This window comes from Nyctereutes procyonoides, unplaced genomic scaffold (assembly GCF_905146905.1).
Source record: "Nyctereutes procyonoides isolate TBG_1078 unplaced genomic scaffold, NYPRO_anot_genome, whole genome shotgun sequence".
NCBI lineage: Eukaryota > Metazoa > Chordata > Mammalia > Carnivora > Canidae > Nyctereutes > Nyctereutes procyonoides.
The window spans coordinates 23,889,530-23,907,058 of record NW_026575142.1 but is presented as its reverse complement, the minus strand read 5'-3'; the positions used below and the strand labels follow the sequence as shown (position 1 = coordinate 23,907,058).

Here is a 17,529-nt window from a genome sequence, read left to right as displayed (position 1 = left end):
GGAGCTTGAAATGGGACTCGATCCCAAGTATCCAGGATCAGGCCCTGGGCTGAAGGTGGCGCTAAACTGCTGAGCCACCCGGGCTGCCCAAGAGTCAGGTTTTTTGTTTGTCTCTGTTTTCTTTATTTGTTTTTATTTTTTAAATTCTAACATATGAGTGAAATGATGTGCTATTCGTCTCTATCTAACTTAGTATTTGTTATCAGCATGCTATGAAGGCACACACACGAGTTGTGTCTTTCTACAAGGTCAGCTTTATTCAATCATAAAAGCAAAGTTAAATCATAACTATAAAGCAGGTTCAGGATACCAAACTCAATGACATTTCAACGTGTCATTAAACTTGGCTTCTTACATAGCATACAGAGCAGGACAGAAGACAAACCACCCAACAAACAAGATAACAGAAGGGTGTTGGATGTTAATGAACCAAAGGACCAAACGTAAAGTTGGTCTGTGGGCCTGCATTTGACATAAGGCCTTAGTCTGGTCTGGGTCAGTTCTGGGCGGACTGCTTCTTATGCTCAAGCAGTGAAAGATCTTGGTCCTGTTCAGAGATTAATCAGGCAGGGGCTTTGGTGGTCATTGCCTATTTTAAGTGGCCAAACATAGAAGGGTCAGGTCTGAAGAGTCTGACATTTTGCTGTCAAAATTCTTCCCTTTTTAAAGGGATTTAACTGGTTTCAGGTTCCTGTGGACTTCCTCTGGTTCTTCTTGTTATCAGTTCTGGGGGGTCAGCTGACATTAGTCGCAGGATATCTTCTCCCTGTAGCACCTTTAAGTGCTTGTGTCATTGCTTGACAGAGGCCCCTGCTTGACACAGGCTTCTACTTGACGTGAGAGACTCCATTTGCTCTCTACAGCATTATATCCTTTAGATCCATCTATGTTGTTGCAAATGGCAAGATTTCATTCTTTTTTACGACTAAGTAATATTCCATTGTATGTATGTACTACAATTTCTTTTCTTTTCTTTTTTCTTTTTTTACAATTTCTTTATCCATTCACCTATTGATGGAAATTTAGGTTGTTTCTCTACATCGTTCACTCTAGAGCTAAGTAGTGTGCAGTGATTACATATCCTTCTCTATGACTCTAGTATCATGACTCCTATGCCATTACAAAATGTTCTGAATAGATAATTCCAGAATGGTAACATAAGAAGCTCAAACAGTTCCCTCTCTGTGATGAAATAACCACACTGGTAAAAACCATTTTAAAAAGCAATAATGAAGAGGCACCTAGGTGGCTCAGTGGTTGAGTATCTGCCTTTGGCTTATGTCATGATCCCAGGGTCCTGGGATCGAGTCCTGCATCAGGCTCCCTACAGGGAGCCTGCTTCTCCCTCTGCCTATGCCTCTGCCTCTCTCTTTCTCTCTGTGTCTCATGAATAAATAAATAAAACCTTAAAGACAGCTAAGAGCCCTTCCAGGGTCAGAAAAACTTCAATGACCTCTAGCAGAGAAGCTAGAATTTAATCAGATCAGATCACCAGAGCAGTTTATGCTTCCAGGTTATTGTAAAAAACAATAGAGCAATCAGCCAGCAATTAGTGTACCCCAATAGCTGGATGTATATGGTAAGCCCTAAGAAAACCACAAATAAAATAACTAAAATAAAATGTAATACTGAAGAATAAAAATCAGTAGTGTTCTTAACATTGTGGTCAGGGATCCCTGGGTGGCGCAGTGGTTTGGCGCCTGCCTTTGGCCCAGGGCGCGATCCTGGAGACCCGGGATCGAATCCCACGTCGGGCTCCCGGTGCATGGAGCCTGCTTCTCCCTCTGCCTGTGTCTCTGCCTCTCTCTCTCTCTCTGTGACTATCATAAATAAATTAAAAAAAAAAAAAAAGGTGGTCTTAGTCCACCTTTAAAAAAAAAAAAAACATTGTGGTCAAATGAATTCTCCTTTTTAACATTACATGAGCTGCTCAAAATCATTTCATATTTTAGTTTCTTCCTCTTTGGAATATGCTTTTCTTGTAAAACCTTTTATCTTTCCTAGAATTGCTGACCGCTTTCTTTTTTTCTTGCCTTCTGTGCTTGAATATCTTCAAGCTTTTCTAAGAATTCAGTAAGTCTATCCTGTTGATTCCTTACTAAAATTTTAAGTATGTAGTACAGCAGATGTTGCACAGTAGATCTCTTGAAATTTTTCATACTGCATGACTAAAACTCTGTATCTGATGAACAACTCCCATTTCTCCTCCCCTGGCCCTAGAACCCACCATTCTACTTTCTGTTTCTGTAAGTCTCACTACTTTAGATATCTCATAAGTGGAATCCTGAGGTGTTTTTTCCATTCTGACCAGCTTATTTCACTTAGTATAATTTCCTCAATGTTTAATTATCCTTGTGGTAGCATATGACAGGATTTCCTTCTTTTATCAATGGATGAATAATATTTCATTGCATATATATATCATATTTTCTTTATCCATTCATCTGTAGATGGACGTTTAGATTATTTCCACCTCTTGGCTGTTGTGAACAATGTTGCAATGAACACGGGAATGCAAATATTTCTGCATGATCCTGGCTTCAATTCTTTTGGATAAATAGTCAGAAGTGGGGTTGCTGGGTTATATAGTAGTTGTATTTTTAATCTTTTGAGGGACCTGCATAGTATTTTCTATAGTGGCTGCACCATTTTACATCCTAACAGCAATATTGGCACAAGGGTACCAATTTCTCCACATCCTCACCAACACTTATTCTTTTCTCATGTTTTGTTTGTTTTGTTTTTTGTGGTCATCCTAACAGGTGTGAGGTGATACCTCCTTATAGTTTTGACTTGCATTTTCTTGATGATTAATGATGTTGAGTATTTTTTTAGATATAGCTATTGATCATTTGTAGGTCTTTTTTTTTTGGAGAAATCTCTATTTAAGTCCTTTTCCTCCCTCACCCCATTTTTTAAAGTAGGCTCCACATGGGGCTTGACCTCATGACACTGAGATCAAGAATCAGACATTTAGCCAACTGAGTCACCCAGGCACTCCTGCCCATTTTTAATCAAGTTGTTTTATTGCTATTGAATTGTAGGAAATCCTTATATATTTTGGATATTAACACCTGTTTATTCTCTTGACTGTTTTCTTTGATGTGTAGGAGTTTTATAATTTGATAAAGTCCCACTACCTATTTTTGATTTTGTTGCCTGTGATTTTGGTGTTATATTCAAGAAATTATTGCTACCACCAAGGTCATAAAGCTGTTTCCCTGTTTTCTTGAAGGAATTTTATAGTTTCAGGTCTTATTTTTAAGTCTTTGTCCATTTAGAATTGGTTTATATATACAGTGTAAGAAAAAATTTCATTCTTCTATATGTGGATATCCAATTTTCCCAGCAACATTTTTAAAAAGACTATCCTTTCCCCATTTGTAGTCTTGCCGTTGTCCTGTTGAAGACCTTTTGACTGCATACATGAAGGTTTGTTTCTGGGCTCTCTATTTAGTTCTATCGATCTATATATCTGTCTTCATTTCAGTACCATACTCTGTGATTATTCTAGCTTCGTAATAAGTTTTAAAATCAGGTAGTGTAAGTCTTCCAAGTTTATTCTATTTTTCTCAAGATTGTTTTGACTATTCAGAATCCTTTGTGGATTCATGTGAAAATTAGAATTATATTTTTCTATTTCTGTGAAAAATGCCACTGGGATTTCATAGGGATTACATGAAATATGTAGACTACTTTGGGTAATATGGGCATTTGAACAACATTAAATCTTCAATCCATGAACACATGTATAGCTTGTCATTCATGTCTTTACCTTCTTTCAGCAATGTTTTGTAATTTTAAATGTTCGTCTTTCATATCTTTAGTTACATTTATTCCTAAGTATTTTATTCTTTTTAATGCTATTATAAATACAGTTATTTTCTTAATTTTCTTTTTGGATTGTTTACTAGTTTATGGAAGTTCAACTGAGTTTTATATGTTGATTTTTTTATCCTACAATATTGCTTAATTAATTTAGTACTTCTAACAGATTTTTATGTGTAGTATCTTTATAGTTTTCTACATATAAGATTATGTCATCTGCAAAAAGATAATTTTACTTCTTTTCCAGTTTGTATGCCTTTTATTTCTTTTTCTTATCTAATTACTCTAGCTAGGACTTCCAGTACTATCTTTAATTAAAATGGCAGGAGTGGTCATCCTTGTCTTGTTCTTGATCTTGGAGGAGAAGCTTTTGGTTTTTCCCTATTGATTAGGATGTTAGCTGTGGGCTTGCCATATATATTTTTATTATATTGAGATAATTTCCTTCTATTCCTTGTTTCATGAGTGGTTTTTTTTTTTTTATCATGAAAGGGTGTTGAGTTTGTCAAATGTGTTTTATGCATCTAATAAGATGATCCTGTGATTTTTATCTTTTATTAAGGTGGTATTCTATTAATGTGGTATATTACACTGATTGATATTTTGTATGTTGTATCACCCTTGCATTTCAGGGATAAATTTTATGATGTGGGAGCCTTTTAATGTGCTGTTATATTTGATTTGCTATTATTTTAGTGGGGGTTTTGAATAAATATACATCAGAGACTATGGGCTTGCAATTTTTCTTCTTTATAGTATATTTTTCTGGCATCAGTATCAGGGTAATGCTGTCCCCATAAAATGAATTTGGAAGTGCTTCTTCCTCATCAGCTTTGTGAAAGGGTTTGAAAAGGATTGACATGAATTCTTCTCTAAATGTTTGATAGAATTGACCAGTGAAGCCATATGATCATGGGCTTTTCTTTTCTGGGACTTTTAAAAATACTGATTCAATCTCCTTACTTGTTATAGGTCTATTCAGAATTTCTATTTCTTCATATTTCAATTTTGCTACTTTTCCTGTTTCTAGGAATTTGTCCATTTCTGCTAGGTTATCCAATTTGTTGGCATTTAATTGCTCATAGTAATCTCTTAATAACTCTTTTAATTTTGGTAGCATCAGTTGTAATACTACCTCCTTCATTTTCAATTTTGAGTCTTCTCTATTTTTTTCTTAGTCTAGTTACAGGTTTGTCAATTTTATTGATCTTTTCAAAACACAAACTCCATTTCATTGATCTTTCCTATTGTTTTTCTAGTCTGTTTCATTTATTTCTGCTCTGATTTTAATTATTTCCGTTCTGCTAATTTTGGGCTTAGTTTGCTCTTTTTCTAGTTCCTTGTGGTTTAAAATTAGGTTGTTTATCCTAGATTTTTCCTCATTTTTGATGTAGGAATTGATTGCTATAAACTTCCCTCTTAATACTGCTTTTGCTGGATCCTAAGTCTTATTATGTTGTGTTTTCATTTTCATTTGTCTCAAGATATTTTCTAATTTTTTTTTATATCTTCTTTGACTCACTGGTTCTTCAAGAGTGTGTTGTTTCATTTCCATGTATTTGTGAACTTTCCATTTTTCATTCTCTTACTGTTTTCTGGTTTCATTGCATTGTGGTTAGAAAATATATTTAGTATGATTTCAGTCTTTTTAAATTTGTTAGGACTAGTTTTGTGACTTGACATGCAATCTCTTCTGGAGAATGTCCTGTATGTGCTTGAGAAAACTATATTCTGTTGCTATTGGCTGAAATGTTCTGTATATGCTGTTAGGTTCATTTGATCTATAGTGTTGCTCAAGTCTTCTGTTTCCTTATTTCTCTTCTGTCTGGATACTATCCATTATTTAAAGTGAGGTATTGAGAATTTAAGAAATAAAACAAATGAGCAAATGAGAAAAAAGAGTGAGAGAGAGAGAGGGAGAGAAATCAAGAAAGTCTTTTAACTATAGAGAACATACTGAGGGTTATCAGAGGGGAGGTGGGTTTAGGGGCTAGATGAAATAAGTGATGAGGATTAAAGAGTATACGCCTCATGATGAGTACTAAATAATGGATAGAATTGTTGAATCAGTACATTGTACACCCGAAACTAATATAACACTATATGTTAATTACACTGAAATTAAAATAAAATGTTTAATTAAAAATTTTAAACGTAATTATAAATTAATTAATTAAGGTACTGTAAATCTAATGTTTGTTACTATTTGTCTTTTCCTTTCATTCTGTCTGTGTTTCTATGTTTCAGTGCTCTGCTGATAGGTGCATATTCATTTTTAATTGTTATGTCTTTTCGGTGAATTGACCCTTTCATCATTATACAATGTCCTTCTTTGTCTCTTTATAATATTTGACTTGAAGTGTATTTTATCAGGTGCCTGGGTGGCTCAGTTCTTAACATCTGCCTTTAGCTCACGTCGTGATCCCAGAGTTCTGGGATCAAGCCTCATGTCTGGCTCCTTGCTCTTAGCAGGAAGTCTGCTTATTTCTCTCCCTTTGCTCCCTCCACCCTCCATTCATGCTCTTTCTGTCTCTCTCTCAAATAAATAAATAAAATCTTTAAGAAAGTGCATTTTATATGTTACAATTATGCCCCTTTCCCTGCTCTTTGGGTTACTGTTTGCATTGAATATCTTTTTTCTATTCTTTAACTTTCAACCTATGTGTATCCGTAAACAAAAAATTTATTCTAGGCATAGTAGTGGATTTTTTTCTAATCCATTCATCTGTACCATGCCTTTTGACTGGGGAGTTGAATCCATTTGCATTTAAGCAGTTCTTGGTAGGGAAGGATTTACTATTCCATTTTGTTATTTGCTTTCTGTCCTATAGGTTTTTATCCCTCTTTTAATCTTTTTCTTTCTTTCTTTTCTGGGTGGGGGGTGGTTTGTAGTGACATTGATTCCTTCGCAGTTTTGTGTTTGTTTTACAGCTATTTTCTTCGTGGTACCATGGAGACTTAAATAAAGCATCTTATATTTATAACAATCTATTAATAAACTGATAAATTTAATTGCACATAAATACTTTTCACTTTTACTTTCTCCCCTTTACACACTTTATATTACTGATGTCACAATTACATTTTTTCTATCATGTATCCATTAACATATTTTATAGTGATAGTAATTAAAATTTTTTTTATTCCAGAATTTTATACCAGGATTAAAAGTGATTTTTTACACAACTTCATTACAGTATTATTTTTATCTGTATATTTATCTTTACTAGCAAGCATATTTTCATATGCTTTTGTGTTGCTATTCAGGGTTTCTGTGTTACAGCTTGAAGAATTTCCTTTAGCATTTCTTGCAAAGCAGGTCTAGTGGTGATGAACTTTCTCAGCTTTTTTTTTTCTTCCAGGTCTAGAAAGGTTTTATTTCTTCTTTATTTTTGAACAACAGTTTTTACAGACATAGCATTCTTTGTTAGTAGTTTTCCCCTTCAGCATTTTGAATGTGTCATCCTACTCCCTTTTGGCCTACAAAGTTCTTGCTGAAAAATCCACCGAAAGTATTATGGGGGTTCTCTTGCACATGGTGAATTGCTTTTCTCTCGCTGCTTTCTGAATTCTCTGTCTTTGACTTTTGACAGTTTACTTATAATGTGCTTAGTGTGTATTTCTTTGAATTCACTGTGGTTGGAGTTCTGTGGGCTTCTTAAATCTGGATGTCAGTTTCCTTCCTCTTTCATTAAGTGAGCTTTTCATTCCTTATTCTCTTTCTTTTTCTCCTGGGACTTCTGTAGTGTATATATTGGCCTATTTAATGGCATTTAATACATTTCTTAGGCTTTCTTCATTTCTTTTCATTTTTTTTATTTCTGTTTTTCTGACCGGAAATTTCAAATGATTTGTCTTTGTATTCACGTATTCTTTCTTCTGCTTGTGTGAGCCTAATGTTGAACTGCTCTAGAGAATTTTTCAGTCTAGTTATTGTATTTTTCAACACCAAAATTTCTGTTTGGTTCTTCTTAGTATTTTCTATCTCTTTGTTGATATTCACATTTTATTTGTGTATTGTTTTCTTGAGCTCTTTAAGTATCTTTATGATGGTTATTTTAATTTTATGTCAAGTAATTCATATACCTTCATTTCTTTAAGACAAGTTTCTGGAGATTGATTTTGCTCTTTTATTTAGGCCATGTTTCCCTGTTTCTTCATGTGTCTTATTACTTTGTGGTGGAGTTGGCACATTTGAAATAACATCTACATCTCCTAGTCTTTATGGACTGACTTTGTACAGTAGCAGACCTTACTAATCAGCCTGACTAGAGATTCCAGGGGACTCTAACCTTTTTGATGGAGGGAATTTAACTTCATTGGAAAAGGGATGAATTAGTGTGCAGTAGTAGAGAGAAGATTTCTGAAATCAAGTGTGTGTGTGTGTGTGTGTGTGTATACATATATATAGTCAGACTCTCAATTAGTTTCCACATTTTCAGTGTTATCTCTTCTTATACTTCTTTGTTTAGTATGAGCCCTTGCCTTAGTTCAGACCCTCTTTGGGATTCTACTGAACAGTCCTTTACTGCAGTTGGAAATCAAGATTTAGAGTGCTTGAATGATCCTCCCATGACCATGCAGACAGTAAAAAATAGAGCTTTATGTACAGCCAATCTGAGACTTAGGAACCTATAGTTTTAAATAAATTGCATTAATGTATATCCATTACTGCATCTAAGGTTCCTTTGTTTCCCTTTTGCTGTAGCATTTCCTTTTGCTACCATGGAGGTCACTTCACTGTAGCTGCCCATAGTAGCTAGCTAATGCTTCCATATCTCAGTCTCTTAAAACCCTTGTCACCAGCTTTCTCACTGGAACCATTTACCCTCTTAGAGGCTCAGCCCCAAATAAGCCCAACTAAGGAATCTTCTGACCTTCCTTAGTGAGAGAAGGAAGCATGCTTATTTGTATTGCCCAAGTTAAGTAGAGTTCTTGCAATAATAGACACACAATATTCTTTGAGGCATGAATGAATGGTGTAAAGAACAGCAGACCAAATTCCTGATGTAGAAGACACAAGAGAGACTGTTGCTTAGGCAGAGGGATTTGCCACGTAGAAATAGTATGATATGTTTTATAGAAAGGATGTTAGTAATGATAATTAGATTCTACAGTTTATTTATTTTTTAAAATATTTTATTTATTTATTCATGAGAGAAACAGAGAGAGAGAGAGAGGCAGAGACATAGGCAGAGAGAAAAGCAGGTTCCATGCAGGAAGCCTGATGTGGGACTCAATCTCCTGAGCGGGGATCTCGCCCTGAGCCAAAGGCAGACACTCACCACTGATCCTACCCAGGCATTCCAGATTCTACAGTTTAATGCCACTAAAACAGCAGTTCAAATAACTTTTAAGTTATGAAATATAATGGGTTAATCTGGGAGCCCAACCACCATTTTTATAAACTACTTCTATAAGAAAATACTTTCTGAAAGACAAATAGTTTGTGAATGAATTTTTGGAAACAAAGAATTTGTAAATTGAAGTTAACATCTAAGACCATTAATCTGTTGATAATCTCTTTGCTTGTGTATTCTTCTGATTTATTTTTAAAGTTAAAGAACCATGAACTCAACAACTGCTTTCTATTACATAATAATACCACTACGGCCAATGCTTGCATTTTCTTTTTGCTTTTATGCCCATCTAGCATTCATTATGTTACCTTCCATGTAGGAGGTACTCAAAAAGCTTTTGTGTATTTATTTATTTATTTATTTATTTATTTTAATAACACTCTCACTCATCACAAAGAATAGTATATTCTAAGATACCAAGAGTTCTTTCTTAAACCTAATTAGCAATATAATAAATGACCTTCAGAATATAAATGAATAACTTCTGTTAATATGGTTCTATAATATTAATAAAATAAGTAAATTATAATAATAGATTTAGATGTTTATAATATTTTCCATAACTAGGAGAAAATTGTCATGCTAAAGGATAGAAGCATCCTAATTTCAAAGGCCTCAGAAGCCTTGTGATCTAACCCACACTTTTAAGAATTTCCTCTCACTGAGAGACAGGTCTTATTAGAGAAAATACTATAAAGTAGTCTTGGAGTTTAGGATGATGTAACTACTTTTCCCTCAGACAATGGAAAGTTATAACTGGGGAAGAGAACTCATCACACATTTATTTTGAGTACAGTGACAAAAAGATAGTTAACAAAAGACACTATTTTGCCTTTTCAGGTGTAACTGTGTAGAACCACATAATCCTAGCAATGATACATTAAAGGAATGGAAGGAGTCCAATATTTCTGCCTCTGACATAATTTGGGAGAACCTAACTGTATCGGTAAGTGAAATATTAAAAAGTAAGTCCTATCTTGATCTTCCTACTGTAGGGACTCTTGTTGACATTTTGAATGAATTATTGCCACCAAGGCAATAATATTTTGAATGGTTAATTATTATAAAAGTAATAGTTTTGTCCTCATTATACTTTCATTTTCAGGTTTTCATTAGCAAACTGGGGTTTTCTTTCATTATTAAGTTCTATTAATAGTTAGTAGACCTGAATTACTCTAACAGCAGTCATGATATGACTAAATTCACTGAAGGCACATTGAGTAAGAGTGGTGTTGACCTAAAAGAAACCATATGGCAGAACTAAGTGGGTCTTCTGTGTAAGGAACCCAGAATGCGGGATGCCTGGGTGACCCAGTGGTTGAGTGTCTGCCTTTGCGTCTAGGAGTGATCCTGGAGTCCTGGGATCGAGTCCCACATCGGGTTCCCTGCACAGAGCCTGCTTCTCCCTCTGCCTATGTCTCTGCCTCTCTCTCTCTCTCTCTCTCTCTCTCTCTCCCTCTCTCTGTGTGTGTGTGTCCCTCATGAATAAATAAATAAAATCTTAAAAAAAAAAGAATCCAGAATGCTTTACTTCACTCTGTAATACTGCTCCAGCTGTTTGGAATATGCTGAGTGGAGATGTTTGTTAATATTTTAGTGTAAATCTTGAAGTCTTTAGGAAGAACAAAAGTCACTAAGCAAAATTGTGGCACCTTCCTCAGGAAGAGCTTTCTTACATTTTTTTTCTTATCTCCCACTCCAGAAAAGGAATGGCAAAGATTTTTTCACCTATCAAGGCTAAATCCTATACCTTTTAAAAACTTTTGGCTTCCTCTGTTTTGTGATTTCTTTTTTCACCCTCTTCACAGCTGCATTTCTCCATTCTTCCTAGTCTCATAATGTTTGTGCACCTCTTTTTCCATCCATATTGGCATCCTTCCTTTCAATCTAATCTCATAATTGGAGAAATTGAATGTCTACTTTTAGTAAGTATTAGAATCTGAATTATTCTCATTACAAACATTACAATCCGATGCTCCTGCCACTTTACTTACCTGTATAAGCTCAAGTCCCATTATAACCATCAACATACCACTATCTAAATTCTAGTTCAAGTTCATTTTATGAAACACATGTTTTTTTTAGCAAGTGAGCCAGTTAGTGGAACATACAGATCTTTTTCTACAAATATCACAAAGAGCATTTGATCTATTGCCTATTTTCTCATTTTTCCCCATTAACTGTTTTCTTTCAGAATCAAAATCAAATTATTTACCTTCAGTTTAAAATTCTATCTTGACCTATATTTTATGATCTTTTTCCTTATCCTCATTATTTTCTCTAGAATAGACTTTCACTTGTTCTTGTTTTCTTCTGTTATAATTTTTATTCTATTGTATTTGTTCCTAGAAAAATAACATTACCAGACTGTTTCCCTTCAGAGAGCCATTGAAATGGACCAATAAAAGAAATGTTGAGCAAGAAAGAATGCTACAGTTATTGAGAATTTAGGCATGGGATCATGGTTGATCTATTCTGTAGTGTATCTTCCATTTATATTTCCTTTGTGTAAACTATAAAGATAATGTGTCTAATGAGTCCCTTGCTTGTGTACCTCATCTTGGTGTCCCCTTCAATTCAGAAACCCAATAATCCCATCTTTAGATTATTTATTTTTTTTATTTTTTTTTGTTTTTTTTAAATTTTTATTTATTTATGATAGTCACACAGAGAGAGAGAGGCAGAGACACAGGCAGAGGGAGAAGCAGGCTCCATGCACCGGAAGCCCGATGTGGGATTCGATCCCGGGTCTCCAGGATCTCGCCCTGGGCCAAAGGCAGGCGCCAAACCGCTGCGCCACCCAGGGATCCCTAGATTATTTAATATGATAATTTAGTCTATGTGTCATGTACTGCCTTAATAATTTACTATTAAAAATAATATTTATTCTATGTAATGGCAAATCCTGAATAATAAACTTCTAAGAGACTCATAGCACAATTGATCTAGCTAGTCATGAAGTAATTTTAGATGTTAAAAGTTTTAAGGTCAAGTAGAGTACAGTAAAAAAATATATTTTGCAATCAAAGCAAATCTTGCACTGTGTTTTGTTGTTTTTTTCTTTACGTTCTGTAGTAGGTGTTAACATTCTGGCAGAAATTTTCATATTATTTTTCATTAGTTAAAAGCATTTTTTGCAATAGATAATTGCTAATCTTGACCAGAAATAGCCTTTATCACCAAAGGGAATGCTACATAATGAAAAGATCTTTTAATTTTTAAGTCAATGAAGACCATTAAGTTTTTTTGTTTTAATAATTTTGCTGAAGTTTTTTCAGCATAATCATCAGTATCACCAAAGGCATTTTATTAATAAAACATTGTGCTAATGGCTATTATAACTGGTTTTATAAAAATGGTGATATAACATTTATTTACATATTATCATTTGAAAAGTTTTTTTGAATTGTTACATATTTCGTGAATTGTAATTTACACCTTGCTAACTCAGCAAGGGTAAAGAATTTTAGCTTTCTTTGATTCTCCCACACTGCTATGTGCATAGTAAGTATTCAATAAAAATTTAATGATTGTTTTGAAAAATAAATTCATGTCACAAATTTACTATTTAATGCAGGTGTTTTGTTTTTGTTCATTTTATTTTCCAGCTTTATTGAGGTATGTTTGACAAATAAAAATTGTATCTATTTGAGATTGAACAACATGATGTTGATTACCACAAGTAAGCTAGGTAACATACCCATCACCCTTTCCCTTTTTTTCCTTCTTCTTCTTCCTCTTCTTTTTCCTCCTACCCTTCTTCTTCTTCTTCTTTCTTTCTTTCTTTCTTCTTCTTCTTCTTCTTCTTCTTCTTCTTCTTCTTCTTCTTCTTCTTCTTCTTTTTCTTCTTCTTCTTCTTCTTCTTCTTCTTCTTCTTCTTCTTCTTCTTCTTTCTTCTTCTTCTTTCTTCTTCTTCTTTCTTCTTCTTCATGAGAACCATTAAGATCTATTGTCCTAGCAAACTTTAAACTATATAACACAATATTATTAATCATAGTCATCATATTACATATTAGGTCTTCAAAGGTTATTCATCTCACATAACTGAAGCTTTGGACCCTTTGGCCAATATTTCCCCATTTTTCCTTCTTCATCCCCACCAGCCCTTGGTAAAACTACTCTACTCTTTGCTTCTATGAGGTTGACTTCTTAGATCCACATATAAGTAAAATCATGAAGTATTTGTCTTACCATGTCTGTCTCATTTCACTTAGCATAATGTCCTTCAAGTTCACTCATGTTTTTGCAAATGACAGGATTTCCTTCTTTTTTAAGGGTAAATGATATTCCATGGTATATTTATACCACATTTTCATAATCTTTTCATCCATCAACAGACATATAGGTTATTTTCACATTTTGGCTATTGTGAGTAATGCTCAACTCAGTTTTTTTTATGGCAAGCTAGAATATATGTTTCTTTTATATAAGTATATATTTATATAAATAAATAAATATATTTATCAGTATCTCAAAATCAGTCATTACAAGGAATTCCTAGGCAAGGTTTAAAATATTCACATGCAATTTACTAGCAATTATCTTCGTGCTAGAATTACATATTTAGCTTGTACATATATGAGGGGGAAATACTAATGCCAACTTTAATTTCTTATTCTCATTAACAAGATAAATATATTTTCTTATCAAACTAAATTTGTACAAACTTATAAAATTGTTGAAACTTAGAATGTGTTTGAAGAATAATTGGTAGAAATGAGTTTGTCAACAATCATTAAATTTTTGTAAGTGAAACCATATGTTAGATTCAAAAAAGTGAACAGGATTTATATTTGGTTTTCACTCCTAAATCTCAGGACTGGCTCATGTGTATGTGTGTGTGTCTGTGTGTGTGTTAGGGGTATAAACCAGAAAATAAATGTAGGGTTTTGTAGGTCACAGTTTTTCTTTTTAAATAACATATTACCCGCCCCTCCCCCCAGGAAGGAAAAACAAAAAACCTTTTCAAAATTGCTTTGAATTAAAGTAACAAGGCAAGTTATTGGCAATTTATTATAGGTTATACAGCTGTTCAATGATTCTTTAAGTGGCATCTATATTCTTAAGAATTGAGAACAAGGCCCAGCCAAGTCCATGGAATATTTAGAAGACTTTCATATCCGTACAAGAGACTGAAGATGGCTACAGATCTATGGATACTGTGTTTGCAATGGAGCTTCTGGTCCTCTTTGTGTTTAGTTTTTCTGCTTTTACCATTATTTTGCTTAATAATTGCTGTAGAAGCATGTCTGGACAGGGGCAAGAGAAAAGACTAAAAACATAGGGATTCACTTTTGATACTTTATGTTTTTAAGAGTTTTGTGATAAGGAAAATTAAAGCCATAATTATAGTTGGGAGACTGCAGTCTGTTTGGCCTTTTAATTAACCAAGTTACTGTATTCTGTGTTAGCTTAATATGGATAACTGGAATTCAACTTTAGCCAGCAAGGAAGATATTTGGGGCTAGATTAGAAAAGGGGACAATTCTTTTAGATAATTTTAAGGTAAGCTAACAGCATTTTTCAATAATCCTAGCCTTAGGGGTAGCTGCCCCAAATAGATTTCACTAGTTGTTGGTTTTTTTTTGTTTTTGTTTTTTTTTGAATAAAAATATGGCTATGATCTATTCTAAAATCTTTTGAGGGTATTTACTTTCTGCTATACAAGGAGTCCAGGGTCTGAGGCTTTGTTCATCAGGCAGGCTCTGTTGCTGATCAATCCATCAGTTCATATTTTCCTCTAAGATCTCTCTGTACCCATGGCACAATTCAATTTCTGGTTTGGTCCAGAATATGTCAAGTGCTACTCGCTGGACCACTTAAATCAGTATTTTCTCTGTTTTGAAAAAAAAGCAATACTTTGGTAATCTAGTCTCTAGTATAAAATAAGAGAAACTAAAATGAGTTTAGAAGAATTTTTTATTTCATTTCAAAATATTTATATTTAAAGTGCTCAGTTTTTCTTGGAGAAAAGAAATTTTTTTGACTTTGCTGCCACCTCATGGCTAAGGTAGTAATTAGAATGATTCTTCAGGGGGTTATAAAAATATATACCAGGAAAAAACAAAAATGAGAAGTCCTAGTAAATATGAGCTTTGCCTTGCTCATGTAGTAACTTTCTCTTATGTTTTGTAATATAAATTTGAGCTCCATCTTGGACTCCCAGTTTTATTCTCGTGGGAATATACCATGGTTTCCTTGTTGCCTTTCTCATTCTCTTGGTAGCTTTTGGGTTAGATAATTCTACAAAACCACTGTTCTTTAATGCACAATAATATTTCCACCATAATATTGCCTATGGTGAGGCCGCAGCAAATTACTTAACTTCCCTATGTTTCTGTTCCCTCAGACATGAAATAGAAATAACGACATCTCCCCATTTCATAGGGTTAATGTGGAAATTAGTTAAGATGGTATATTTAACTAGGGGCGTAGTGTTGACCCTAGTAACCATTCACTATCAAGTATGTCATATTTTTAATAAATCTAGTGGATATTAGGTTATATATACATTGATTGATAGATCAATTAGTTTTATAGATTTAGACTTAATTTGGAAAAAGCAAAGATTTTAAAAGTGGTTCATGTTCAATTTTATAGTAATATAAATCTCTGATATTGCTCACTACCAATCCAAATAGAACTCATAAAGCTCATTCTGATGTCTATTAAATCATTGAGAACCATAGATGATGGACTTCAGCGTCTCAACTACAGTTGTCCTTCAGAGGTTAGTTTTCTGAAAGAAATGTGTCCTTTTCTTTCTTACTAGCTCCGTTTGTTTTACTTCCTCTGGCAGGAATGCAAATCACTGCATGGAGAATATGTTGGACGAGCTTGTGGCCACGATCACCCATATGTACCAGATGTTCTATTTTGGTCAGTGATCCTGTTCTTTTCCACAGTTACTCTGTCAGCTACCCTGAAGCAGTTCAAGACTAGCCGCTATTTTCCAACCAAGGTACTTAGACTAGAATTTTCCTGATCAAAACATAAACCAACATGAAATGTGTTATAGAGTCATATGTGTTTTAAGACCAAAGAAATAGCAATTGCTATTGCTATTTCATAAAAGGAGCCATTCAAAGGCTTTTTTGTGTGCGAAGGAGCTACCACATTAGGGGTGAAGGATGATGAGGGAGATGAAGAGAAAGCATTTTATGATTCAGGTGCTAGGACTGCACATGCTTTTATGCTAACTTCAGATCCCAAAGATAAACCCCCACTTCCCCACTTATGCTTTTGGAAATCAGAAGCACACACTGCATTCCTGATTGTCACTTTCTTGCCCAGTGAACGGTGGGAACGATTCCAGCCTGACAGATACCTCATAGGAGCTACTGTTACATCCTCTAATTGGGAAAGCCCCTGCAAGACTCATTGGAACACTGTTCTCTTTTTCGTTTTTAAAGTGTCAGTCCCTCCCCCTAGCCCACCACGTTTGCATCTGCATATTTGGAGAGGAAAGTAAACAGAGAAACAGCTTAGTTCAATATTTAACACTGCAAAGTAACACCTATAATGTCTGACTCAGCCAAAAAGAAAAAAAGAAAAAGAAAAAAAAAGAAAAGAAACAAGAAAACATGCTTTTTAAGGGATGAACTAAAGATTTTGATCAAAATTCTACTCTAAGAAAATGTTTTAAGATCTGTTTCTTCCAGAAGAAACTTCTGTTTTTGTCACCTCTTCCTTCTGTAAGGTGGAAAATTAATTCCTTTCCCCTCAAAGCTCAATTTGATTAATAAATTTGTTTTGATAAGTTGAAACACTAATCTCCCGCATTTTGTGTGGGTTTATGTGTCATAAAGTCATCCTAATAGAAGCTATATCTTGTTGATGACTGTAATAAGGATTTTTTTTCTTGAAGATGGCTTTATAAATGAAAAAGGGCTTTAATGGGGCACCTGGGTGGCTCAGTTGGTTAAATGTCTGCCTTCAGTTCAGTTGCTGGGATCCAGCCCCACATTGGGCTCCCTGCTCTGATGGGAGCCTGCTTCTCCCTCTCCCTCTGCCTGCCACTCCCTCTGCTTATGCTTTCTCTCTTTCTCTCTCTCTGTATCAAATAAATGAATAAAATCTTAAAAAAAAAAAGAAAGAAAGAAGGCTTTAAAAACTGGCATACGCTTATCTTGATAAACACCAAAGAATATTGGGAATTGTTGAATGACTATATTGAACACCTAAAGCTAATATAACACTCTGTTTATTATGCTGGAATTAAAATTCTTTAAAAAGGAAAAATATCTGGCTTATACAGACTAACTTTTAAAATTCCCCACTCTGTTGTATACATTCCCTGATGCCATACTTAACATCCCAGATAGACTAACCAAAATATTAT

The 17,529-nt window shown here is 34.3% G+C and overlaps 1 protein-coding gene across 2 annotated transcripts in view; it reads left to right on the top strand.

Moving 5' to 3' along the window:
* Positions 1–17,529, top strand: part of SLC4A10 (solute carrier family 4 member 10) — a 295,619-nt gene that overhangs the window by 242,475 nt on the left and 35,615 nt on the right. For both annotated transcript variants that reach the window (XM_055308530.1, XM_055308531.1), the window contains 2 exons: positions 10,029–10,134; positions 15,988–16,149. In XM_055308530.1, the coding sequence (XP_055164505.1) occupies positions 10,029–10,134; positions 15,988–16,149 (268 nt within the window). The remainder of the gene's footprint in view (positions 1–10,028; positions 10,135–15,987; positions 16,150–17,529) is intronic.